Below are 27,736 nucleotides of genomic sequence, written 5' to 3'. Positions count from 1 at the left end.
CAGGAAAGGTCCAGAAGCAACCAAGGAAGGCTGTAAAGGTAATATCTGTGTAGTCTGAGGTGGAAGGATGACATTAGAAGTGGTGGCAGCATCAGCGGGAGTGGGAGGAAGCTCCAACAACAAGATGAGGTGGGGTGGAGATAGAGGGGCAGTGGCACATCACAGCAGTGTGGTGTGGAAGAATGGTGCTAGTGATAGCAGCCCAGGGAGGGGAAGAAGGATCTAAGACAAGGCCCTATTGGTGTCCCCGTGAAGGTATGGCTTTGTAGAAGGGTCATGCACTTGGAGCAGGAGAAAGGAATGCATCTTGTCTGCTACAGCGCCTCCACATGGGGCTTCTGACATGGGCTGATCCTCCTGAAATAAAAGTAGGTGCCCTCTAGTGGTCTGGGTGGATTCTGAATTTGCTTTTGAGAAGGAAGGAGCTCTTCTATTCCGTTCCTGTTAATTCGTAAAAGTAAAGCCCTGAGCCTTAGGGTAAGGAGCCCTAGAAGAAGTGGGAAGGAGATGTTTTTCATCTTAAACTCATGCCCTGTGAGTAGCAGATTTATTCCTAAGTGGCTTTTGAGTACCTTTTTTCTGATAGACAGATTTTGTTTTGGGAGGAAGTTTCCAGCCAAAGGAACTGCTTTTTAGTGGTGGATGTCCCCTAATCCAGGGAATGATATTGCTCAACCATAAAGTGAAAGAAAAGAAGGGGATACAAAATAGGTTTCAAAGTCTGTGAGGAAAGAGGAGGAGCTATCACCTGCCAGGTACTCGTTAGTTGCTAGCCGTGACGGTGTCATTAAAGTTATTTTGGAACACCAGCACTGTCCCTAGAGTCATCACCGGCATTTTCATTAAAGGACAGAAAACTGACTCCTAGGGACTGGGAGGTGATCTTTCTCCCTCTCCCTCGATGGACGACCCTGCACTAGGGAAGACAGATGAAAGCGATTGTAGAACCATAGATTTAGCCCTGGTATTCAATGCGTACTAAGTAAATTAGCCGGATAAGACTTATCCAGCTAACTTACACATGATATTCAGCAGCATATGACCAGTGACCAGTTAATACTGTATAGCAATTTGAGGGTTATTCTGAATACTATAGTTAAAGCAGGTGAATGTAATCCAACATAAAAATGAGCCTGTTTGAGCTGTTGCTGATTTTCTGTGTGAGCTGGTGTTAAATTCCTTGAGGTTCACAGTGACAGGTGAAAGAGGAACAGAACACATGGGGGAATCTTATGTTGCTGTTGTGTGAAACTTTCCATGCTGAAGCTGTTGTCAACTCTATTTTCTGTTTTGCGAACGATCAGTAAAATATTTTCTTATTTCACTAGTTTCTCCCATAAGGTGTTTTTCCTGGGGAGCCTGTGTAGAAAGTCTGGCATTGAGTCCCTGACAATTAAATAAAAGAACACAGAGTACTAGAGGTAGCGGTATACTTCACTAGAAACGCTGTCTGATAAACACAGGAAGGAATCAGTGAGGATTTACCAGCACACGAAGGGAAAGAAACAACAGAATTTGCAAAAAAAAAAAAGAAAAAGAAAAAGAAAAAAACGCTTTAAACAGGAAAAACCAATTGGCAAAAGCACAAAATATAGGAAATATAGAGTTGCTTCAGAAACTTTGCATGGATTAAAACCTAATTCAGGAATGGCTAAGGAGAGGTGAGTTTAAATCTCAGGATGAGAGGTTGATAATTGCAGCATAGGATAGTTCACTGCCAGCACAGAAAAAATGCTAAAAATAATAAACACAGATTCTGTAAAAGAGAACTAGAAACGGTTGCACACCTCATTGCTGGATGTCAAGTACTGATACCAGAAAGCCATTATACAGAAAGGCATAATATGGTGTCAAGGCTCATCCACTGTAAATTGTGTACACACTGTCACATCATTGTACCAGAAAAGCACTGGGATCATGACTATGAGTGATTTGTAGAGAATGAAGAAGTTGTGATCACCTGGGACATTCCTGTTCCAACAGATAAAAAGCTTGATGCAAGAAAACCAATTATTGTGGTAAAGGAGAACAGCACAAGGACAGCATTGCTGATGGAAGTGTCCCTGCCAAGTGGCTATTCCATGGATCATGTGGAGAGGGAGAAGAACCTCAAGTATCAAATAATCAATCAGATACCAAGAAAATGAGGCAGAAAGATACAGAAATTGTTCCAGTTGCATTGGGTGCCACTGGCTTGATTAGAAAGAGGTTTCAGGCGCACTTAGACAGGTTACCTGTGCATAAATCACTCTATGAACTCTAGAAGGAAGATCTCTTTGGCACAATGCAAGCAGTAAGCACTGCTAAGCAGGGCATTAGCAGTAAATCTGAGAGCCTGAGATCAGATTCATTATACCCTGGGGCTTACAAGTGAGATTCATTCCTGTCAAGGTATGTGCAAAATTAACCTATTTAGAAGTCCATTACCTGCTATTAATTAAGTTGACTTAGAAAATAGCCACTGCTATTACTAGCAACGATAACATGGAATAGACTTAGTTTTTAGGTACTTGCCAGGTTCTTATGGCCTGGATTGGCCACTGTTGGAAACAGGATGCTGGGCTTGATGGACCCTTGGTCTGACCCAGTATGGCATGTTCTTATGTTCTTAGAAACATTACCCCAGATCTGACAGCCAGAACTGACATGACTAGGATTAATACTAGGAAGAATACTTCTCTTCTTAAAGGGGGAACCATGCAATGTCCCAAATAACCTGCCTACCTACAACATATAAACTGTACAATGGGATAGATGCAGAGAGAATAAAACTAATAAATAAATAAATATAATCATATCAACTCCAACATCATGGCGATAGCACAGAAAAGCAACAAGAGGAGATCAGCATCTCACACTGATGAATCCTCAACTGCCTTGAATTGTACAAGATAAACCCAGGCTTGACAGAGTACATCAGGTTCACCATGAAGCTGTGGCAAACTAAACTCCATTTGAACTACAAAGAGGGTCAATATGTTATTCCTAAAAATCAGGATCCAGCAAAGAATATTTCAGGGTGGTTCCCTATTACCACTTTTGTTCTGTCTGGTACTAAATCCACTGGGGTAGATTTTAAAAAATTGCGCTATCGCGTACTTTTGTTCGCGCACCAGGCGCGAACAAAAGTACGCTGATTTTATAAGATCCGGGGTCGGCGCGCGCAAGGGGGTGCACATTTGTGCAACCTGCGCACGCCAAGCCCAGCGCGTGCTGCCTGTTCCCTCCAAGGCCGCTCCGATTTCGGAGCGGCCTTGGAGGGAACTTTCCTTCGCCCTCCCCCCACCTTCCCCTCCCTAACCCACCCCCCCCGGCCCTATCTAAACCCCCCCTTACCTTTGTTGGCAGATTTACACCTGCTAAAAGCAGATGTAAATCTGCGCGTGCCAGCGGGCTGCTGGCGCGCCGTCACCCGACCCGGGGGCTGGTCCGGAGGCCTCGACCACGCCCCCGGGCCGGCACCACGCCCCCGGGCCCGCCCCCGAAACGCCGCTTCGTTTCGGGAACACCCCTGACACGCCCCCTCCCCGCCCCTTTGACAAAGCCCCGGGACTTACGCGCGTCCCGGGGCTCTGTGCGCGCCGGTGGCCTATGCAAAATAGGCGCGCCGGCATGCGCAGGGCATTTAAAATCCGCCCCACTGAGTACACTTATTAACTCACTGAGCTGGGACTTAGCCTTGATCCTAGAGAAATAAATGATCCACAGATAACATTGCACCTGCTATTTGGAGATAATCTGTAGCTTTACAGTTCTTGTGATAATCATTTTGAATAGTGAAAAACGTCTTAGCTGACATGAGGATGACATTTAGCTTTCATAAATGTGTAAAGGTGACCTTCAGTGTATTTACTTATTTAGTTAGTTTTTATTCTGCTTTTCAGCCATTTCAAAGTGGATTACATTCAGATACTGTTAAAATAAATATATTTTATAACCCGTGTGTATAAGATATGCATGTATTGTATGTTATATTAAACAAAACCAAAAATATATCCTTGATTTAAGATTGTAATGTAAAAAAAACTCAAACAGGAAGGTATGTATAATTTTGTTGAAGTAGATGAAGATTGAACAAGACAGCAAAATATTTTGAAAGAAAAGATCAGCAACGAGAAGACTGAAAATAACAGGACAGAATAAAACAACAAGACGCTAATCAGCATGGCGTCCCTGTACTGTCATACAACTTTGGAATGATGGATTCACCTAAAAAAAAATCTCGACCATTTGAAAATAAACTAAAACCTCCTCCTTGCCCACTAGCTAGTCTATGAGCACTAGTGTGTGCCAAGACTGGTCATCCCAAGAGTTAAAGGAATTGTGGGTCATGGAAATTAGATTATTCACACAGAGCTACTTACATCTTGTATTTGGTGCACACAAAAGTTTCCTGAAAATGTACATGCATACTTTTCAATTTTTCAAGGTATTCATGTAAATCTAAGCCTTGCCCCAACTCCACCACCAGGAAAGCCTCCTCTCAGTTTGGGTAAACTTATGCACGAACATGATCTATGCACTGAAGTCTACCCACATACTGGGAGGTCTATTTTGTAAAAGGCCACTTCTGTGAATAAAACAGATCTATGCGCAGTTATCCCTCTGAAAATGGCCTCCTTAATGGCATCAACAGATCTAAATGTTCAAAAAAATATTAAAATACCAACGTAAATAGTCCCAAATAAGTTCCTTCATCAAACCTGAACATGAAAGAAGCAGTGACATTAACAAAATAAGAGAAAATATTATTTAAACATCTGGACCAGAAAAACAAGTGGCAAATTGTCAGGGTCAATGGGATTTGAAGTAGGTGACCCTGAGATTTCTAGGCTGTGAACCTGCTGCAGAGTTGCAAATGATGCTGGCTTTCCTAGGAGTTCTACTATATTTATCCTGATTTCTGGGAGAGTCAGACACGCTCAGACAGGTATCCGATTGGACCAGCACTTATTCGCAGCAGTATATAAGGCATGCTCAGAGGACAAACAGTGCTGATTCAACAGCCATCTTGGCATTTGCCCTGTACAAGTGCTACCTGTTTTTTTTTCCTGATTTCCAAGCCTTGCCATGTATTTGTGTCTGAGAGGGTCTGCTGTTTTTGATTTCGGTTTAATATATTTGTGTTCCAGGATCCCTGGACTTGTATTTATGTACAACCTGCTTTATAGTTCAGTCTCCAGTGTCCTGCTTGTGTCTGGATCCAGTGCTCCTGTCCCATGTGTTTTTCACTGCTGATTCTTCTTCTCCTGACCTTGCCACCATGTCTCCACCCTGCCTTCCCCTTCAGGGCACCCCTGATTGCCAAGCCCAGATACCCGGACACAAATGTGCAAAAAGAACAGGAAATATAAAGTTACTTCAACCACTATATACAGACCAACAGCTGACACAGGAACGAATAAAGAAATGTGAACTTAAGATTGAAAACTGAAGCCCAGGACTGTGGACTATGCACAGGCGGTTCACAACAAGCATAGAAAAAAACTAGTAAAACAGACTGAAGTAGATTCTGTAGCACAGAACTGGAGAGGATTTTCCCCCCATGTCATGTTTGGATGAGATGTCCTGATGACAGAAGGTTTTTTTTTATACAGAAAGATGCAATAATGTAGTATGATTCAGCTACCAGAAATTGTGTGAATACTATTACATTATGGTATCGGAGAAACATTGGAATCTTGACCCTGACAGAATTGCAGAGAATGAAAAAGTTGAGCTCACATGGGACACTCCAATATCAGCTGATAAAACGCATGATGCTACAGAACTAGACCCAGGGGTAAAGGACAAAAATACAAAAACAGCATTGCTAATTGAATTATTAGTGCCAAGTGACTATTCTGTATTGTTTATGGAGAGATAGAAGATCATCAGGTACCAAGAGATTCAATCAGAGGCCAGGAAAATGCAGCAGACAGATACAGGAATAAGTCCTAATTATCTCAGGTGCCACTAGTTTAATTGAAAAAAAAGATGAAGCTACTGTATATAAATATATGAAATGTGGCAGTTTTAAGGTTCTCAGTCAAGTATTTTAATTAAAGACAGAGATACACCAAACCCACACAAAAAAAAAATACCCTCAGATATTTCCTATAAAAATAAGTGTTTGCCTTTATAAACTCAGCTTCTACAGATGTACAAGAATAATCTTAGCAGCAAGGTGAGACATGGACTTTGCTACAAAGCACTCAAAGAAGAAAATAAGCTCAGATTCAGACCTGACTGACCACAGGATAGTGAACGCCAGTCCCAGAGTTGCCATAAATAGGTCGGGTCAGTTATTGAATCAAAGGTCTTACGCAAAAAAAAAAGGGTAATGTACATATTAAGGGCCTCCTGTGCATGCTAAAACTAACAAGCTATGCAGAAAGGTTTTGCTAGGCACATGAAAGGAGTTCTTTGTAAAAAGACATTAGCCTGAGCATGTGAAAATTTGCTGGCCCTTTATGCAAATGAAGGAATGTCAAATGCAAATGAGAGGTTACTGAGTTTGCACAATAATATGGAATGCTCCCCCTCAACATATTTAGCATCTGCTTGCTAACAGGATGCTAGTTACTGACTGCTAGGACCTGGTATTAATTTTAGCTGAGCCTGTAATATTTACAGGGGGGTGGGTTGTGAAATAGCATGGTCTCACTAACCTGAGCGTTCTCACTTCTTTATTTCTTTTGACTCCTCCTGCTGGCTTCCAAGGGCTACACAAGTAAGCCTGCCGCATGGGGTTTACTTGTCAGTGCAGAGGGATGAAGTGGGAGACTTGCCACTCTCCAGGAGAGGAAGTCAGACCAAAAACATATGCACTCAGATGTCTGCCAAAGTGGCAGATGATACAAAGAGTAGAAGGAAAGCTCAACCTGCCAGACAGACCCAGCTCTTCACTATTTTGCAAGAAAGGATTTTTCTGTGCTTATTCCATGCCCTCTTTAACACTTGGGATAAGGATAACAAACCCTTATTTACAAAAAAGTGAAGGGATTGCAGAAGAATTAGCACCTGGGTCTGTCTGGCAGGTTGCATTTCCTTCCTCCTCTTTCTCTGTTGACATTTAAATGTCATTCCATGACAGCTTGTGTGTGTGTGTGTGTGTGCGGATGTGTGTGTGTGAGTGAGTGTGTGTGTGTGAGTGAGTGTGTGTGTGTGTGTGTGTGTGTGTGAGTGAGTGAGTGTGTGTGTGTATGTGTGTGTGTGTGTGTGTGTGTGTGTGTGTGTAGGGAAGGCGGGGGCAGGGGGGAGGACGCTAGCCTCAATCCCTAGCTAATCACAAAAGCAGGGGGCTTCCCATGTAAATGGATCTCCAACAGGCAAAAACCTACCCAATTAGCCCCCTCAGTCCTTTCCCATCCCCCCAAAATATATAAAGAATACTTTCACTAGGCACCAGCAGGAGAGGGGAGACATGGAGAAGAGAAAGAGAGAGAGAGAAGGTAGAGGACAGAGAAGACATACTGACACACGCTTGTACAAAAACAAATCCAGCTTGCTTTACATAAGGCAAATATATATTTCCAAGCAATAGGTTCCCAGCGGGCAAAGATCTTTGCTGTCATTGACATTGTTAGAGTAGCTAAAGACCACTGTAAACATTCAGAGGCTATAACTACTGCTTAAAAACTGAAATCTCTCTTCCCCCCAAAAAACAAACAAAAAAATATCCATATTTATTTGAAACCACAGTGAAGCAAAATTATGTGATTCAATTCAATACAATCACACAACCCATTTTGCTTTCCTTTGGTCACTTATTAGTGACTCATCATGCAGAGCAGAGGGGAGGCAACCTCCAGCCCCCCATGGACACCAGAGCACTCAGGTTTATCAGAACAGCCTAATGAACAAGCATGCGACAAATATGCATACAACTGAAGCAATGTGTATGCAAATCCTTCTCATGCATATTAATTAGAAACATCCTGAAAACCCCAAATGGACTGATGTTTACAGTAATCTGAAAGTTGTCTAGCCCCTGGTGAGGAGAGCTAAGAATGAAAGCAAGATGGTATGCTAGTAATATAGCCTTTAAGGACTGAATTTTCAAAGTCATTTATGCACATAAACTTTTGTTTTATACATGTTTATGTCTGTTATAAAATAGCTCAGGGCTCTCTGAGAGTAAAGGTACTCGCATAACCAAGTTACATGCATAATTTTATGTGAACTGCAGTGAGGACCGGCAGGGAGATAGAAGGAAACTGGGGCAGATTTGGAACTTACCCACATACTTTTTGATTTTAAAAAGAAGGCACAATTTACCCTTCACAAATTATGGCCTTTAATAGGAGGTGTAACTTTGTGTGTTAACCTGTGCATTCATTCACTGGGGCAACCATCCGAGTACTTTCAAAGCAAACTTATGTGCATACGTTTGCTTTGAAAAGGTTGCCTAAAGTCTGTGTGTACAAGTTACATGCAAACTTTAGCCCTGGCTGCACAGTTATATAATTATCCTTCCTAGCATCAATGTGACCATTCAATAAACTGAAATGTATCCAATGGCTAGATATCATGCTATAAAAACTATTAAGAACCAGTGGAAAAATAGTATTGCTTAGTTAATTGCCTTTATGTTTGGAATATTGCTCCTCATGTTTTGCAGTCCTCTTGCAGAAAAGTACAAGTTAAAATGAGTTGCATTCAAATTATTCCCAAGATTTAATATTCATTTTGAAATATTTTTTTTTTCTTGCTGTACTTACAATGACACTGTCAAAGCGGCATGCAGAGTGGGGCTCGATGTCAAAATCAGAAAAGTTCAGTAAAACCCGGTGGCCAAGATCAACTCTGATAATCCAAGAACAGTCTGTGTTGTTGTCGTAAGCACGAGGGTAGTTTGGAGAATGGATCTCACCACTGGAAGCTTGGAACATTCCTCCACAACCTGCAAACCAAGATATGTATTTATTTATTGCAGTTATTAAAAAAAAAACCACAGCATTCCAAGGAGACAGCACTGAATTTTCTAAGTGGAAAAACCAGCAAATTCCATCATCTTTTATTATTTTGCAGAGATAGCCAAGCAAGGTAACAACTTTGTATAAGCTACCTATATATATATAAAAGCATTACACTTTCATATACATTACCTGGATCAAGCATTAATTACTAATAGGTACAGTATATACATTCGTTTATAATGAATGTGCAAAATGTCACACATCAGGTCATTTTTAGTTTGTTCCAAATGGAAGGCAAGGAAAATAGCTTTCTATGCAAATACCCCAAAATTTTCAGGTATTTTCATATTTGCTGCATTAAAAAAATGGGCCTCCCTCGGGACCAGGCCTCAGCACCAGGGCATGGCCTGGAGGCCTGTTTCCATTGCCAAGACTTAAGCCTAGGCTTAATGTCGGGGGCCAACATGGAGGCCTAGTTCTGTCACAAAGCATAAGCCTAGGCCTAAGCCCAACTCTGGGGCCTGACCAGGAAGCCTGGTCCAGTCACCATCTAGGCCTGACACTGGTGGTCCTATCACTAAGGCCTAGGTTCAACACTGGTGCCTGGTCTGGAGGCCTGGTACCATCACCAAGATCTGATCAGGAGGCCTAAGTCAAGCCTCCCAATGTCATCTTCTTCTTCTATCTACACTTTTCATAAAATTTATGTCATCCACTTGGAGAATGTGTTGGAGTGAGGTCACTGTGATGCCTTCCTCTGGAGCAGATGGCGTCATTTTTATGTATGGCCATTTATATGGTCATATGTTAAAACGACATGTCCGACATGTCTTCCAAGCAGACAGAAAAAAAAGTCTAGAGGCATCAAACCTAGGCCTCTGGGCTGGGCCCTGGCATCGGGCCTGTGCCTCAGTGATAGGATCAGGCCTCTGGGCCAGCTCTTCCCCCCATTCAAATTTGCTGGGGCTGGGCAGCTTCCACTCTTGCCCCCACTTATCCCCTTCACTGGTTCTTTTCAAATCCTAAAGAGCAAGAGCAAAGCCCAATTGCTCATCTATAACTTGAACAACACTACTTCTGGATTCAGTCCCTTTTCCAGTTGGAGACCTCTAACTTATCTTCCAGAATATTCACTATAGGGTGCCCACATACAGGGTAGCTCTTGTTGGACTCAGATCATCCATGTATCCTTGAAGAGCTTCAGGACTTCTGTGTCATGTGTATCTAACCATGATGCCCCACAGGGTAATCCACACCTATCTCAGTTGCCAGAGATAAGTCATGAAGGGTTGTCTGTTGCTCCATGTAGCATCAGATAGGTGGAATTTCACTTGGGGACGGATTTTAAAAGCCCTGCTAGCGTAAATCCGCCCGGATTTACGCGAGCAGGGCTTTTTCCATAGGCCCGCCGGCGCGCGCAGAGCCCTGGGACTCGCGTAAGTCCCGGGGTTTTTCAAGGGGGGCATGCCGGGGGCTTGGCGGGGGGCAGGGCCGATCGGCGCAGCGTTTGGGGGCGGGATGCAGCGTTTCGGGGGCGGGCCCGGGGGCGTGGTTTCGGACCGGGGCGGTCCGGGGGCGTGGCTGCGCCCTCCGGAACCGCCCCCAGGTCGCGTCTTGGCACGCTAGCGGCCCGCTGGCGCGCGGGGATTTACTTCTCCCCCTCGGGGAGGCGTAAATCCCCCGACAAAGGTATGGGGGGGTTTAGATAGGGCCGGAGGGGTGGGTTAGATAGAGGAAGGGAGGGGAAGGTGAGGGGAGGGGGAAAGCGAGTTCCCTCTGAGGCCGCTCCGATTTCGGTGCGGCCTTGGAGGGAACGGAGGCAGGCTGCGCGGCTCGGCTTGCGCCGGCTACACGAAATCGGCAGCCTTGTGCGCGCCGATCCAGGATTTTAGCGGCTACGCGCGTATCTACTAAAATCCAGCGTACTTTTGTTGGCGCCTGGAGCGCCAACAAAAGTATGCAAAGGCGCACTTTTTAAAAATCTACCCCTTGGTGCCTACATCATGAATGAGTCAGTGAAGAAGTGTCCCCGCTGCTTCCTATTTCTCGTGGAGCTACTACCCAATCTTCATCCTCTGGGAAAAATGTCAGTCTATCTTTCTGCACCTCTCTATCAGCTCCTTCAGGACTAAGCTATCATATTTATTGGCCCCCCAGCCCTGTACTGACAGGTACAGCAAGTGTGCAAAGCATCAGATCCCCATGATAGCCCCCATCATTTACTGATTTTTTCATGTTATTGCCCTTTTCATGGTGCTAGGTAGCAAAAATAAAAAAAACAGACAGCATGGTCATGCATTTGCAGCCTATCAGTTTCCCATCATCCCCCTTATAGTCATTAAGATATAAACTGAAGTATGGATTTTATCCATCACATGGATGTGCTACACAACTCACTTGCACACTGCTGATACACTCCTGCTAGAATTGCTGCGTGCCCCTGAATCATCCAGCTGCAACCAGTGTTCCATCAGGGAATGGTAGATGTGAATAACATCTGGTTGGTCCAGATGTTGGTGAAAAGAAAGCTGCTACTTCTCTTTTCCACTTTGGCCAACTGCACCTGCTTCTAACTATGGCACCGTGTGTACAGGTGGGGATCACCCATCTGCTGAATGTTGTCCTGGACAGCAGTTTGTAATTGGAACTAAGAGGTGCGGCAACTGTTTAAATCCCACATTTTCCACTCCCTGCAGGGGCTGGTTATCCATGGAAATCATTTTCTTAATGTACCATACTACCACCTTCAAAATACCAGTCTCTTACCCCAGAACAGTGGGTGTAGCACCACCTCATCTGCTCTATATAGTGACTTGCTTCTAGCATGGGCATGGGGGCTGCTTGCCCTGCTACCTCACTGGTGGAAGAGGCCTGAGGGTTGGCTTCAGAGATGGACTTCATTTCTCTGGCTTTCCTGCTGATGCTACTGAGTGGAAAAGGGGTCACCAGATCAATTCCAGCAGTCTCCCATGAAATCAACACTAACAATGGTTGTTTTTACAAATGATGCTGAAAGGGGGTAACATGCATGGAGAAGCAATTACTACCAAAAGCAATTTGCTGGGCAGACTGGATGGATCGTTTTTGAGCTTTATCTGCTGTCATTTACTATGTTACTAAATGTCACTGTTCATAAGATGGCCCAGTACCTTCCTTCTGATAGTCTTCCTACTATGGATGCATTCTGTAAAACGCTAGTGTTCCACAACTGTAAAATGTCTCTACACCTCTTGTCTTGCTGAATCTCCTATCCCTCTCCTTGGGTGATGCCACTGGGATTGAGGTTGAGAGAGGATAAAGAGGGAAAATTGAACAAATATAGCAGAGCTAGACCACACACAAAAAAGAGAGGAAATACACATATAAATTGTATATTATTTTAACTCAGTTACTTGTTTATCTCAGTTTCTTTGTTAAGTAACTGAACACAGTATCAGAAGAAAATGCACAGAAGACCTAATTGAGCAGTGTCAGAAGACAGAGCTATCACTCAATCATTTACTGGTTCAGTTGTTCACCAAACTAATAAAATCTCTTTAATAGTTTCAAAAACATGTTGTTGTTTTTAAATCACCAAACTGTTTTTTTTTTTTTTTTGTATTTAAACGGTTTTTATTAGGAACCAGCAATCAAAAGAATAAAAGCAGTACAAAATGTAACATGTATGACTTGTAAGGAACAGAATGGCAATAAGCAATCCTCAAGGAACAACAAGTCAAAAAGAACAACAACTGGCTCCATATTTTCCAGCAACAACCCATAACCCCTCCCTCCCTCCCATAACCCACCCCCCGACCAATCACTAGGTAAATCAAACAGTACAAGGTGCATGAGAGTCACTGTGCCCGAGGAGAAGTTGATAGACAGCGTGGGGCATATGGTATAGTAGAAGAACCCTGCAGAGGTCAGCACTCCCAGGTCATGTCGCTAAGGCACCCTGTGCCTCCAGCCATCGTTTATATGGGTCCCAGATTTTCTGGAATAGAGGAACACGATCTTGATGCAGCGCCGTGAGGCGATACAATTGGAAGTAAGAGTGCAGATGTTGCTGAATGGCAGCTAACGAGGGGGCATGCTCCCGCTTCCAGTGAAGCGCAATCTCTGATCTAGTAGCGATGAAAACCTGTAATGCCAGCCGTTGATTGGATTGGCTGACAGCCGTAAGTGGCGCTCCTAGAAGGGCCTGCCAAGGTTCAATGGGGTGGGGCACGGTGATGAGCTGGGCCAGCCACTCAAAGACCCTCTGCCAGCATTGACGAATCATGGGGCAAGTCCACCATATATGAAAATAAGTACCTGTGGCCGCACACCCTCTCCAACAGGTATCCGGAATGTCAGGAGCAAATTTATGAAGGGCAACTGGCGTGTAATGCCACCGATACAACATTTTGTAGCAATTTTCCTGGAGACCCGTAGACAATGAGCATTTGTGAGCCGCTGTGTAGATCTGTTCCCAGTCTGTATCATCCAGGACCTTATTAAAGTCCAATTCCCATAAAATCCGATGTCGCACGCGTTCCAGTTTTCTACCATTAATGAGGGCGTAAATTTTTGAAATCGTGCCCCGGATAGAGGAGGCATTTTTACACATTGTTTCAAAAAGGGTACCTCGGGTCCTGATAGAACCATCCCGGAGCCCCTTATGTAGGAAGTGATACACTTTAGCATACAAAAGAAAGTCAATATTATCCAGGGCATATGTTTGTCGGAGATAATCCGTAGTTACTACAGCATTCTGTATATAAACATGCCCCAACGTGCGGACCCCAGCCTTAAACCAGAGATGACGAGCCTTGGAACCATCCCCTGCAGGCAGAATAGTGTTAGCAAAAAGATGAGTCATCATAGAAAAGCGTTCCCCCCCCACCAACAAGGATTGCCAGGTCCTCCAGATTCTCATAGTGGTTCGCAGGGCATAAGTTTCATAAACAGACCCGCCACTCAGAGATTTGGGCTGCCATGGTATGGCGGTAATAGTAAGCTTGTTCTAGATGGACCCACTGCGGGATATCTCTGGTTCCATGAAGGGCTACCAGAGCCCGCAACTGAGCTGCCCCATAATACCACATCAGATTTGGCAGTTGTACACCACCCCGAATTTTGGGTTGAAATAACAGAGTCCTGGCAACCCTAGGTGGACGACGGCGCCAGATAAAGTGGCCCAACATCCGCTGCCAGTTCTTAAGCAACTTAGAGGGTAAGAATAGAGGGATGGTAGTAAAAAAATACAAAAACCGTGGGAGAACATTCATTTTAACAATGGCTAGCCTGCCCAACCAGGAGTGGGAAAGGTCGGACCATTTGTCCAAGTCGGCCTGTATAGTGTCAGCGAGAGGTTTATAATTTAAATCGTACAAGGAATCATTATGAGGACCCAGCCGGACCCCCAGGTATTTAAGGGATGACGCGGCCCACTTGAAGGGATAGGCGGCCTGCAAAGCAGTAGCCGCATGAACGGGCAGGGTAAGATTAAGTATTTCTGACTTGTCAAAATTTATTTTCATACCAGAGAGTGCCGAAAAACGGTCCAGCTCAGCCATAACTCCCGGTAGGGAGCGTCCCGGATCAGTGAGGGTAAGCAGGATATCATCAGCGAAGAGGGAGATCTTATACTGACCACGGCCCTTGGTCACTCCTCGAATAGCTTCGGAACACCGAATGCTATGAGCAAGAGGTTCTAGAAATAGGGCGAACAGGAGTGGGGACAGTGGGCACCCCTGCCTAGTTCCCCTCTGTATCGCAAACGAAGGACCATAACTGCCATTGACCTTGACCCTAGCTAGCGGGTGATCATACATTTTACGAACCCAGGCTAGAAAGGAATCCCCAAAGCCCATTTTATGGAGCACCTGAAAGAGAAACTCCCAGCGCACCAGGTCAAACGCCTTTTCGGCATCCAAAGCTAAGAGGATCGCCGGAAGGCCTTCGCGGTGCACCAGATCTATGATATCCACTATGCGTCGGACGTTGTCCGCAGCTAGACGCCCTGGTATAAATCCCACCTGATCATTATGGACTAGTTCTGAAAGCACCCCATTCAATCGAGCAGCTAAGACCCGGGCCAGGATTTTCAAGTCTAAGTTAATCAAAGATATGGGCCGATAAGAACTACATTTGGTAGGGTCACGACCCGGCTTCGCCAACACTGTAATCCCCGCTGTGTTAGCATCAGGAGTGAACTGGGAGCCCTCCAGAAGAGAGTTGAAAGCCTGAGTGAGTGGGTCGGCTAGCGTATGGGCAAATTTACGGTAGTAGAGCCCTGTATAGCCATCCATCCCCGGGGCCTTACCAGGCTTCAATTTCTTAATAGCCGGAAAAACTTCGGGCTGGGAGATGGGCTTATCCAGAAACTGTTGCTGTAAGGGAGTTAGACAAGGTAAATCAATGTGCTCCAGATAAGCGTGCAAGCTATCAGGGGGAATGGCATGGCTTTGGGCATATAAATGCGAATAAAAATCAGTGAACGCTTGGCGAATCTCTGCCGGAGAGGTTACTAGCTGGTCCTGGGCATCACTAATCTTAGCGACTACAGTGCGTGCTTGGGCAGCCCGTAACTGACGAGCTAAATATTTACCCACCTTATTCCCACCCTCAAAGTATTTCTGTTTCAGAATAGTGAGATGGTGACTAATGGCAGCATCCTCCAGTGACCGCAGTTGGCCACGGATGGCTAGAATTTTCTGGTATAATTTCTCTGATTGAGAACTACTGTGGCACCACGTGAGAGTAGCAAGATCTAAAAGTAATTGAGTCCTGTGGGCCTCCCGTTCCTTATTGCAATAGGCAGCCCTGGAAATAAAAACGCCCCGTATGACGGCTTTAGAACATTCCCAGACTGTCAATGGTGACATACCCTCCACCTGGTTGTCCTGAAAAAAATCCCTCAAATGCCGATCCACCGTCGTGACAAAAGAGGGGTCTGTAAGGAGACTATCATTAAGCCGCCACGTGCGAAATCCCATGCCCACATCACCCAAGCTACATATCAGCCACACCGGGGCATGGTCTGACCAGGTGATAGGGTCAATATCAGTCTTCTGGACCCGAGGCTGCATAGTGGATGAGATAAAAACATAATCAATGCGTGTGTATGTAGAATGTGGGCAGGAATAAAAGGAGTAAGATCTAGAGTGTACATGTCTCTCTCTCCAGATATCAACTAAGCACCAAGCATCCATGAATCGACGCCAAGCCTGCCTGGCAGCGGAGTGGGTCAGCTTGCCCGAGCTGGAATCCTTGGCGGGATCCAGAACAAAATTGAAGTCGCCACCTACGAGCAGATCTCCCTCCCCATGCTGCTGCAATAACGTGTGCAAATGATTTATGAACCGTACTTGATTTGTAGCAGGAAAATAAACATTAAGTAAACTGTACACATGCTTGTCTTGTTTAATTTTAAGCAATATGTATCTACCATTGGGGTCACACACTACAGAGAGCTGCTCATGAAGGCAGGAGGAGGAAAGCAAGATGCCAACTCCGGCATATTTATTGGCAGGCGTGCTGGCCGCCCAGTGGGCTGTAGGATATTGGGGGAACAGTAATAGACGTTCGTGCTGCCTATGGACATGTGTTTCTTGCACAAAAACTATCCCCGCGTTTTGCCGCTGGATCTCCCGCTTAAACAGGAGACGCTTGCGTGGAGTATTGAGGCCCTTAACATTAAGGGACAGTAGTTTAGTCGCCATGGTCAATGCGTAATGTGGATCGTGCAGCCCTCCCCCACCCCACAGCATGGGGCACCAAAATCAGTGAAACCGCAGCAGGCCATGTCCCCCAAGATAAAAAGGCACTGGACCCCTGCCCTGTAGTATCCCCAGTGATCGGTCCCAAACCCCCATAATCCTACGAAGTCCCCAGACTCGCTGCGGGACAACATTCGCCTAGGAGCGCATGGCCGCCCCTCCGTAAGCAGACCCATCCAAATTCACCTCCCCTCCCCCCCCCCCCCCCTCCCCATGGACCCCGCAAATTAAGCATAGATATATAACATGAAACATAACCCCTTAAGTAAGGCACACTAGAACAGAAGGGCTACAGGAGAACTATTAGAGCATCAAAAACAAAAGAACTGTAACCAGTCCCGAACATGATCTGGCCTGATGCTCAGGGGAACTGACCAAAGTCAAGTGAGATACCCCAGCAATCCCAATGCGGACTGACCGCGCCTCAAGGGTAAAAAAGAACGATGCGTACAAGTGTGCATCTATCAGCCCTGGTCCTGTATCAGTGGCCGGCTGTCATCATGTTGTCGCCGGAGCCGCTTGCCTCCCTTGCCAGCGCGTTGCCATCGAGGGGCCTGATCACGAAGGGATGCGGCTGCAGGGGCCTTGGCTCCAGAGAAAGAGACCGGAATTTGAGCTTTGGTGAATGCCTCCACAGCCTCCGTGACTGTGGAAATCCTGTAGGAGACCCCCTGGTGTTGAAATAAGAGACCAAAGGGGTAAGTCCACCGGTATCGTATGTCCTTATCCCGCAAGGCGGCAGTGACCTCCCGAAGCTCGTATCTTTTTTTCAGTGTAGAGGGCGCCAGATCTTGAAAAATAAGGAGCTGAAGATTCTGCCAGGTTATGGTCTTCATCTGGCGGGACAAGGCATATATGCGCTCCTTCACAGGGAAACTAGTTAGGCAGATTACTATGTCCCGTGGCAGCTGATCTCTGCGGGGCCCTAGGGCCCGATGAGCACGCTCCAGGCTCACAGCAGAGGGTTCGGCCTCCCCGACTGCTTGTTCATCACCGCCATTTTGTAAGACAAAATTACAAACCTGTATAGCCACCCGCTTGGCATCAGCAAAGTCCGGTGTTTCAGGAATCCCCCGTATTCTGAGGTTATTCCTCCTGCTCCTGTTTTCCAGGTCCTCTATCTTGTCCTGCAAAGTTTTGATGTCGGTGTTTGCTGCCTCCTGGCGCGTGGACAATGCGTTTATTGTGTCTCCTTGGCCGTCAATGCGATTCTCTGCGGCATCTACACGATTACCCAAGGCAGCCAAGTCCTCCCGGACATCAGCCACAGACGCCATAATGTCCGCCTTATACTGTTTTAAATCGCTGCGCAGCTCGATGAACCAACGTCTAGCCTCCTCCCTCGTGAGAAGGAGGGCTGCGTTCGGGGCCTCCGTCGTCTCCTGCGCCGCGGGAAAATCGCTCGGGTCATGCAAGTCATTTTGCTCTGGACTCCCGCCTGCGGCGCCATCTTGTTCACCCTCCGGGGAGGCCTTCCCATATGAAAATTGTCGGAGGTCCGTGGTCTTCCGTTTTGTGGTCATGGCAGGAGCTTCCCACAAAATCGCCAAGATGTGGGTAGCAATTTACGGCCAAAAGCGCAGGCAAACGAAGCAAAATGCGGGGTTATAATGTCCGTGGGGAGAGGAGCCGAGCTTCTGCACGTCTGCTCACATCGGCGTCAGGCCACGCCCCCACCAAACTGTTTTTTTATACTTATCTTGCAATACTGTTTAGAAGAACAATTTATAATATAGACCAAACCATGTAGAGCTATATGCGTTTGACTGAAGATCCTGACAAAGACCAATATTTCAGTGACCAATTGTCGCTTGCTTCAAGGGTTACAAATTCTCAGAATGGTGATAACAATGTCTTCTTGATATGGCACGGGTGCCCCAAAAAGGTCTTTCAGCGAGCCCATGTCATTTTGCCCCATAGACTTTAATGGATCAGAAACAAATGAAACAAACATTTTTGCTTATTTTCTGAGGTACCAATTCAGAAACAATGAGCTGAAACAAAAATGGACTCATTTGTTGCATTTTATGTATAGTATTACCAGCTAAATATAGGCAAAGTTTCAACCATAACTTAGCTAGCTAAGGTGCAACTGAAAATATTCAACTCAATCTAACCGGCTATAACATAGCTGGCTAGATTTAAACCTGCTATTCTTGCACACATACATTTCCAGCTAGATAGCTAGGTTTCCCAGACCAAATACATCCTCAGAAACATCTACATTTTGAATATCTAAATATAGCTACCCAGTGAAAAAGGAAAATTTTTAGGAGGTCAGGGCTAGCTGTTTTACTTGTGAAATTAAGAAGCTAGACTTTTGAAAATGTATCCAATAGGGCAGAGGTGAGGAAAATCTGCTCATTGAGAGCTGCAAAGTGGTTCAAAATTAAGGCTACCCCTAATGAATATGCAAGAGATAGGGGTATCTTGAAAATTTGACCATTTTGTGGCCTCAAGGACTGGACATTTCCTATTCCTGCCATAAGGTCCAAGGAACTACTGGGTGCAAAATTTTGGGCAGCTGAAATTTGTGACAAATATCTTTGTATTATTTTTATTGCATAGCAGTTGTGACATTATAAACAGGATTAATGTTCACATTTTGGAGCCAGATCCTGATGCAAGGAACCATAGGCTTCCTTTCTAGTAGGACTGAACCAAAATGTCTAGGGAAGGACAGAGGGATTAGTAGGGGTGTGCATTCGGATTGACCGCATTAGTAAAACGCAACTCATATTTTTTTTTTACTTAAAAAATTGATTCGACATAAACGATCGGATTTCCCACATATCGAACATAGATATGTTCGATATGTGGGAAATCGCGATTGTTGAGCCAAAATAAAAATATAAACCCCCTCACCCTCCTTAATCCCCCCCCCACCCCGACTTACCACAACTCCCTGGTGATGGAGCGAGGAGTGAGGACGCCATTTCTGCAATCCTTGGCGAGAAGCATGTGACGTCGGCGGCACGTCGAGTGACGCCGGCGTCACGTGATTCCCGGCAAGTTCGCGCCGGACGGCTCATTCGGCCCAAAAAGAACTTTTGGCCAGCTTGAACGAGTCGGGAATCACGTGACGCCGCGTCACTCGACGTGCCACCGACGTCACATGCTTCTCGCCAAGGATTGCAGAAATGACGTCCTCACTCCTCGCTCGCTCACCAGGGAGTTGTGGTAAGTCTGGGGGGGGGATTAAGGAGGGTGAGGGGGTTTAAAATTTTTTTTTGCACATATGTACATATACCCAACTCATTGGATTTTTTTTATGTCCATATTGGCCGCAAGTGGGACCCCCTTTCGGACATAAAAAATATGAACATAAAATTTTGCTCTGCACATCCCTAGGGATTAGTGGGTTGAGGTTTTGGATTTGGACTCTCCCAGGGGGAAGAATCAGATGGTGTCGTGGTAGCCTTTATAAACACCTGCCACCATCTCAGTGTATGGATTCCTAGTTTGATTTTCCTTGAGTTACCCTACTGTGGAACAGCACTGCCTGTGCAGTCCCCATTTCTGATTATTTTCTTGGGAGAAAGGACTGAAGTTCTTGCTTATAGAGGCCTGGGTAAAGAATTGAAGACAGAGTGCCTTGTGCTTATTTTGGTCCAAAGTTTTTGGAGACTTTTTTGTTGCTGGAGAAGGAAGCGGAAGAGGTATCCTTTGCCTAGCAAGGACCTGAGGAGAAGCTGCATCATCACAGAGGATTGGATTGATATCTCTTACTAAAGAGAAGGAGTTATGACGGTATAATTCAAACGTATTTTTACTGCGGACCCAGGTGTGCTACACTTGGGAAGAGCGTGCCAACTTGGTACTGCCAGGAGGAGAGATATGAGAATAGTGAAGAATATAGGAGAGGTTTGAGAACTAGGACTTTCTGCTAAGTCTATCAGTTCTGGGACTAAAACTTTAACCATTCCACAAGGAGAAGAATTTTCAAGAAAATTGGAAACTAAGGAGAAGGTTTACCCTTTCTTCAATCTGATTAATTGGAAAGGTGAAGGAGATAAATAACTAAGGAATTTGCTTTATACATTCTAAAGACTTTGGCTGGAAGATTACGGTCACAAATATATTAATTTCTTTAGTCTGTATATCAATTGGTATTAATATCAAGTTTTACAGTAAAATTAAATTGGAAACTACCCAGCTTCCAGCATAATTATTGCTGTTATAGATGCTTGGAGATTATATCAATTCTGTTTACAGAGGGACTTAAAAGGGGGGTTAACAATGTGAAAGGGCCATAAAGTTAAGTTCCCCTTACAGAGAGCTCTGGACCCTCAGATTGATTTGAACATTGATGAGAACTATGCAGGTAAGGTCCCAACTGAAATGTGAGCCTTTGGGTCTATTATCTGGCTTTTCCCACGTTACCCTACTGACATCTGGTGTGACTGCATGAATGCTGATCATGTGCCCTGAAAAAGATGGAAGACAGCAGTCCTTAACAACTTGTTCCATTGCTTAGCTTTCATTTTCACAATCACAACTAGGATTTGATGTAAGTGTCTGTTGCGGTAAATGATAACCACATCTTCATTGTCTGGATTGTATCCAGTTCAAGTTGCCCATATCTTAAATTGAAGCTCTAGTAGTGTAGGAGCAATGATGAGATCTATATTTGGGACATTGTTGTTCCTTTGAAATCTCCATTCTTTTCTCATTATTAAATGAGTAATAAGTCTCTCCCAGAGTGATTTCCTTGATTTAAACCATGATCTTATCATCATTTCCATCATGCCATGCATGGGATATGACAAGTTAACAAATATGCAATTGGTTGAAAGGACAACCAAGGCTTCTCTTCCAGTATCTTGGAGAGCAATGTTTGCCAGTGTCAGAAACCAGTCAACAGCCTTCAACTTCAGTACATTATCCATGTTTAGTTGACTCAAATATTTTAATTTGATTAAAATATAACTAATGAGGTTTTGTACAAAATTTTGGATAATATTTTTCTAATGTAATAATCTCCAGTCAGAATGAATATTTTATTAAGCTAGGCTTCATGAGAATGAGGATCCTTTATGAATATTTTCCATTTTAAATGACCACTAGTATGCACAAGGCTGTAAACGTTGTGTTATTATTTATTTTTTAACAACCTGAAACATTACAGCAGTATAAGAATCCTACTGTTGTGATAATACAGTCTGGAGGTAGTAATATTTTTATAGCTATCAGATGCTTCATTTGGATCTGTGGTGCCATTTGTACCTATTTTCCAGTGAAAATCTATTTCTACACATTGGCTACAGCAAAAATGCTCAAATCATTTTTGTGACTTTTAAACAGATGCTACACTGAGGAAAAATATGGTATTTTATTGATTAGCAATAGTTCAAACTCTAGTATACTTTGACATTGTATTTAGGATTTCAGATCATTGAACAGAAGTAAAGCATATTTTGAGGGTAGGGGTTATTAGTGAGCATCATTCAGGATAGCTGTATAAGAAATCAGCTCATGAGAATATACTATTTGACTTCTCACTACTTTAAGACATCATTTTATTCCTTTTACCTTCTCCAATCATTTTAAAAATGGCCGCAAGTAATCCTGTGAAGAAGGATCATCCTTTGTCAAATCTGCAAGCAGTGAAAGAGCCAAGCAGAAACCTTTATTCCCGGTCAAGATGGAGGCCAGAAAAGAAAGAGAGGTTTCTCATCAATCCATTATGACTGAGAGCTTGCAAATCAAGCATCTGTTGAAGGACAATTCTGAACAAATGACAGAGATTCAACTGGACCTGTCAGAACTCAAAAAACAATTTGTTTCTATACAGAAAAAGACAGAGGATATATAACAGAAAAACAGTTGTATATTTGGAGATGATTATGAGGCTACAGAAACAAGTCAGAAGGATCAGGATCCTAGAAAGGAATCAAAAACAGAAGTAGATGTAATAATTTATGGATCATAGAAAATGTGGAAGGGCCTGATCCAACTGGATTTGTTCAATTATTTCTAACTATGCTGTTGGACCTGCAGTTTCGCCAATCGTTTGACACTGAAAGGAATCACAGAACTCCTTCTCATCAGTCTCCTGGTGCTAAATTCCCAAGACCTTTCATTCTCTGTATTTTGTGCTATCCACATGTTCTGGAGATAGTTCAGAGGGCGAGGATTTGAGCTCTCTTACGATGCGAAGGAAGGAAGGTTATCATCATTGCTTCCCAGACTGAACTCCATGGTGCAATGGAGGAAGTAATTCTTAGTGCAAAAGAATCAAATCAAAGTGCTGAATGCCAGATATGGTTTATTGTTTCCAGTGGAGAATGTAAATTACTGTCAATAACATGACTAGGAATTTTGAATCTGATGTCCTTGAAGCATCTATTATTGATTTGACAGGTGTGATTTTAAACGTCAAATGAGTTTCTGCTTCGGTTCCAGTTTTATTTTTCATCTGATTTTGGGAATTTAGTCTGATCAATTGACAACTTGACTCTGTGCTAATTGGCCCTTGAATAGCTATTTCTGAAGACTATTCATGCAGTGATTCATGATTTGCAAAATTCTTAGGTATGTTATATGTAAGGGCACCGCCCAAAAGTTTTTGTTCATTGTGAACTGATACGATGTGCGAACGGATATCGGTATAAAAGAGATGTTAAATAAATAAAATAAATAAATAATGTTTGCATTAATTATTGATGTGAATGTTGTTAGATTGGACATCACCAAAAGATGATGTGTATTGTCTGATGTGTGAGGGCTGGTCATTTGGTGCATGTTTTGTTGATTCTTGGATTCATTAAAGTTTAGGAGGTAATTTTCAAATGAGTTACAATGCGTAACTCTAACATACTATAGTAGCAATTTTCAAAAGCCATTTACCCACATAGAGTGCACTTACACGTGTAAAACCTTTTGATAATTCAATGGATAACTATTTTCAAAAGCCCATTTACCTGTGTAAAATCCAGTTTTAAGGATGTAAATCTTTTTGAAAATTAGCCCCATATTGAATAAGTGTGACTTGTATAGTATATAAATGTCTGTGTTTTGGTTTGTGATTATTTGTTCTACCATGTATGTATGTATATGGAATATGTTTTATAGGGTTGGCTTGACAGTTGGTTTCTCATTTTATATTGTGAGATTGTTGATGTGCATGGGACCAGGCTTTACCTGTCACTAAGATTCTCCTAAATATTTCCATCATAGACGGTGGGAGGGGGTTTATAATTTTTGGAATCTTCCCCTTGCTTTATCCCCATCTTTTTGTGTGAGACTTCAGAAGATTGTAAAAATTCCCCAGAGCCTACGATTTTGGGTCTTTGCCATCCCCCAGGTGGATCGACCAGGAGGAGAGAGGTTTTTACTTAGGGAGTCGATTCTTGGATATTTGAAGAGTTTTGCTACTTTTGGATTTTTGGATTCTGACCAGTTCCCGAAGGAAGGGACCCTGGTATTTTGAAGGGCTGGGTTCAGATTTCTTTTTTTTGCTTTTCCTCATAGTGAATAGCAAGGGTGAAGAGAGTAAAGACATTTTGGACTTTCCAGCAAGAGTTGTTGGATCTATTTGATTCTGAAGGCTAGTTTTGGAAAAATGGGTCTTTGTCACCTTTTCCCAGCTTTTGTTTGCTGGAATTACAACAGGACCCTACTACCCTCCAACGGGAAGGACTAATGGAGATGAATTCTGATGTAGTGGAGAGAAGACACTAAGGGGCGGATTTTAAAAGGAGTGGGGCGGATTTTCAGAGCCCTGCTCGCGTAAATCCGCCCAAAACCGGGCGGATTTACGCGAGCAGGGCCCTGCGCGCCGGTGAGCCTATTTTACATAGGCTCACCGGCGCGCGCAGAAACCCGGGACTCGCGTAAGTCCCGGGGTTTTCGGAGTGGGCGTGTCGGGAGGCGTGTCGGGGGCGGGGCCGGAGCGCGCGGCGTTGCGGGGGCGTGTCGGCAGCGTTTTGGGGGCGGGTACGGGGGCGTGGCTACGGCCCGGGGGCGTGGCCGCGCCCTCCGTACCCGCCCCCAGGTCGCGGCCCGGCGCGCAGGAGGCCTGCTGGCGCACGGGGATTTACGCCTCCCTCTGGGAGGCGTAAATCCCCCGACAAAGGTAGGATGGGGGTTTAGACAGGGCCGGGCGGGTGGGTTAGGTAGGGGAAGGGAGGGGAAGGTGAGGGGAGGGCAAAGGAAAGTTCCCTTCTAGGCCGCTCCGATTTCGGAGCGGCCTAGGAGGGAACGGGGGTAGGCTGCGCGGCTCGACGCGCGCAGGCTATACGAAATCGATAGCCTTGCGCGCGCCGATCCAGGATTTTAGCCGATACGCGCGACTACGCGCGTATCTACTAAAATCCAGCGTACTTTTGTTTGCGCCTGGAGCGCAAACAAAAGTAGGCTGTTCGCGCTCGTCTGAAAATCTACCCCAGTGCGAATAGCCTACTTTTGTTTGCGCTCCAGGCGCAAACAAAAGTACGCTGGATTTTAGTAGATACGCGCGGAGCCGCGCGTATCTGCTAAAAACCTGGATCGGCGCGCGCAAGGCTATGGATTTTGTATAGCCGGCGCGTGCCGAGCCGCGCAGCCTACCCCCGTTCCCTCCAAGGCCGCTCCGAAATCGGAGCGGCCTCGGAGGGATCTTTCCTTTGCCCTCCCCTCACCTTCCCCTCCCTTCCCCTACCTAACCCACCCGCCGGCCCTGTCTAAACCCCCCCCTTACCTTTGTCGGGGGATTTACGCCTCCCGGAGGGAGGCGTAAATCCCCGCGCGTCAGCGGGCCTCCTGCGCGCCGGGACGCGACCTGGGGGCGGGTCCGGAGGGCGCGGCCACGCCGCCGGGCCGCCCCGGGCTGTAGCCACGCCCCCGGGCTCGCCCCCGGAATGCTCCCGACACGCCCCGAAAACGCCGGGCGGTTCGGGCCCGCCCCCGACACGCCCCCCGACACGCCCCCTCCGAAAACCCCGGGACTTACGCGAGTCCCGGGGCTCTGCGCGCGCCGGTAGGCCTATGTAAAATAGGCTTACCGGCGCGCAGGGCCCTGCTTGCGTAAATCCGCCGGTTTGGGCGGATTTACGCGAGTAGGGCTCTGAAAATCCGCCCCTAAGGATGGTGTAATGGACAAGGAGACCATGGTTTTTCTGACATTGATTTTCCTCATGCTGATTCTTAATTTTTCAAATCTTTCTTGGATTTTAATTTTTAAACTAAAGTAAATTTTTCTTGAACACCATCTACTGGATTCTGTGACTCTTTGAATTGAACAGTGGGAGAGACAGTGGAGAGAGTGTTTTTTGTTTTTTTTGTTTTATTTAATTTTCCTTGGTCCTTTATCCTGAATCCTACTGAAGAACCTCCTGCACAACATCTGAGATCAGGGGTTTGGAAGAAACGCCAGTCTGGCACGGACATGACCACACCAAGGACCTAGGAGGTTAAGTATCTCTGTCCCCCTAATAGGCCTCAGCATTGTAGCTCCCCGGATGCAGCAAACCAGTCAAACGGGGATCTTGCGACATGTATAAAGTTATTCAAAGTGGCTCGGGAAGGACTGAAGATGTCAAATGGAGGGTGGCTGCTAGACAGTGAGTATCTGACTGCTGTTTGGGGACAGAATGGAGTTTGATATTTTAATTGTATATTTATTTTTGCTTATAGGGGAGGGTTGAAAACTGTATTGCTTTTATTTTATTTCCGGGGATATTAACAGAAGTGGTTTATAATAGGTGTGAAATCACGGGTCATTCTGATTTTCTCACTAAGTCACATGAAAGTACTTACTGGTACACGGGTATGTTAACTTTACTGATTGCAACATTTGCTGGGTATGTTTGTGTTTTTCTATATGCAAGTCAATACAGATGTGATTACTTTTTTTTGGAGGAGTGCAATTTTTATTGCTATGTCTATGCGATAGATGAGCTTTTATTTATTCAATGTGAGGACAGCAAGGTGGGCTTGACTTTTGTGAAAACTGATTATTATTAGTTATGGGGTCAGAGACAAAAATTGTCTCATTAAATATTAAAGGTTTCAACAACTTAATTAAGAGAAAAAAAGGTATTGATTTATCTTAGGAAAATAATGTTGAAAATAATATTTTTTCAAGCTACCCATTTGAATTATAAGGAATCTATGAAGTAGATATTGAACCACTGTGCAGCTTGGCTAGTTAGCTGGATAAACTTATTGGGATAACTTAAAGGTGAATTTTAAAAGCCCTACGTGTGACAAAACCAGGAGATACCTGTGTGTCTCAGACCAGTGCATGCTGTGCGGATTTTATGAAGCCCTAAGTACGCACATATCTCCCAGTACGGGCACAAATCAAAAAGTTTAAAAAGGGGCGGGGTGTAGGCATGATCTGGGGGGAGCATGGGTGGGACATGGGCATTCCAGGAAAGTCACTTGAAATGTGCGCATGCTGAGGTCCCCTACTGCATAACTAGTTAGCGGGGTTTGAAGAGTCAGGGCTAATAGGGTAAAAGGGAAGAAGGTTAATTAGGGTGGTTATAAAGTCAGGCGCCTTTACCTAGGTGAACTGGGAAAGGACTGGGGAAACTGGTAATTGTGTCGGTGCGTGTACCTAATAAAATACCCCTACTTACGCAGTAGAGCCAGCATTTGCACACAGAAGCGTGCATCCATACAAAATTATGCGCACATGTACACGCATACGGATGATTTTACATCATACGTGCATATGAGATATGTTGCACTCACCGCCCGCGGAATCCCTGTGCTGGCTCCCTCTGCCCAACGGTGCCTCCGGGCCCTGCCAGGGACGTCAGCAGCCATGGCCTACCTCTCTGAGCACTCTCCGCTCGCTGACGCCGGGGCCTCCCCAGCTTCGCCGGCGCTTGGGACGCCTCCAGCTTCCATCCCTGCCTGGGGTTCCCCCTAGGTGCGCGGCAACGGCTGCCTTTTAAAGGACTTCGGCGGGAAATCTGGGACCGCCCCGGAGGAAGACATCATCAGTGTGGGACTATATAAGTCTCCCTTGGGCCGTACCCAGACGGCTTGGCAATGAGTCTCCTGCGTTGCTTCTCTCGGGATCCTGCGCTGCTCTTGAAGTTCCAGTACCTGACTCCTGATCGGGTACTTGCCTCCTGTTCCAGGACCGGGCCGTGCGCC

General features: G+C 45.1%; 1 protein-coding gene across 1 annotated transcript in view; it reads right to left on the bottom strand.

The window, feature by feature from the left end:
• The window catches only part of CUBN (cubilin), a 639,217-nt gene that overhangs the window by 283,894 nt on the left and 327,587 nt on the right, over positions 1-27,736 (bottom strand). Inside the window, exon 31 of the mRNA XM_029588764.1 lies at positions 8,703-8,884. Coding sequence (XP_029444624.1) covers positions 8,703-8,884 — 182 coding nt within the window. The remainder of the gene's footprint in view (positions 1-8,702; positions 8,885-27,736) is intronic.

The sequence above is a fragment of the Rhinatrema bivittatum genome, chromosome 2 (genome assembly GCF_901001135.1).
Source record: "Rhinatrema bivittatum chromosome 2, aRhiBiv1.1, whole genome shotgun sequence".
Taxonomy (NCBI): Eukaryota; Metazoa; Chordata; class Amphibia; order Gymnophiona; family Rhinatrematidae; genus Rhinatrema; species Rhinatrema bivittatum.
The sequence above is the reverse complement of the archived record's forward strand: the minus strand, read 5'-3'. Positions and strand labels throughout refer to the sequence as shown.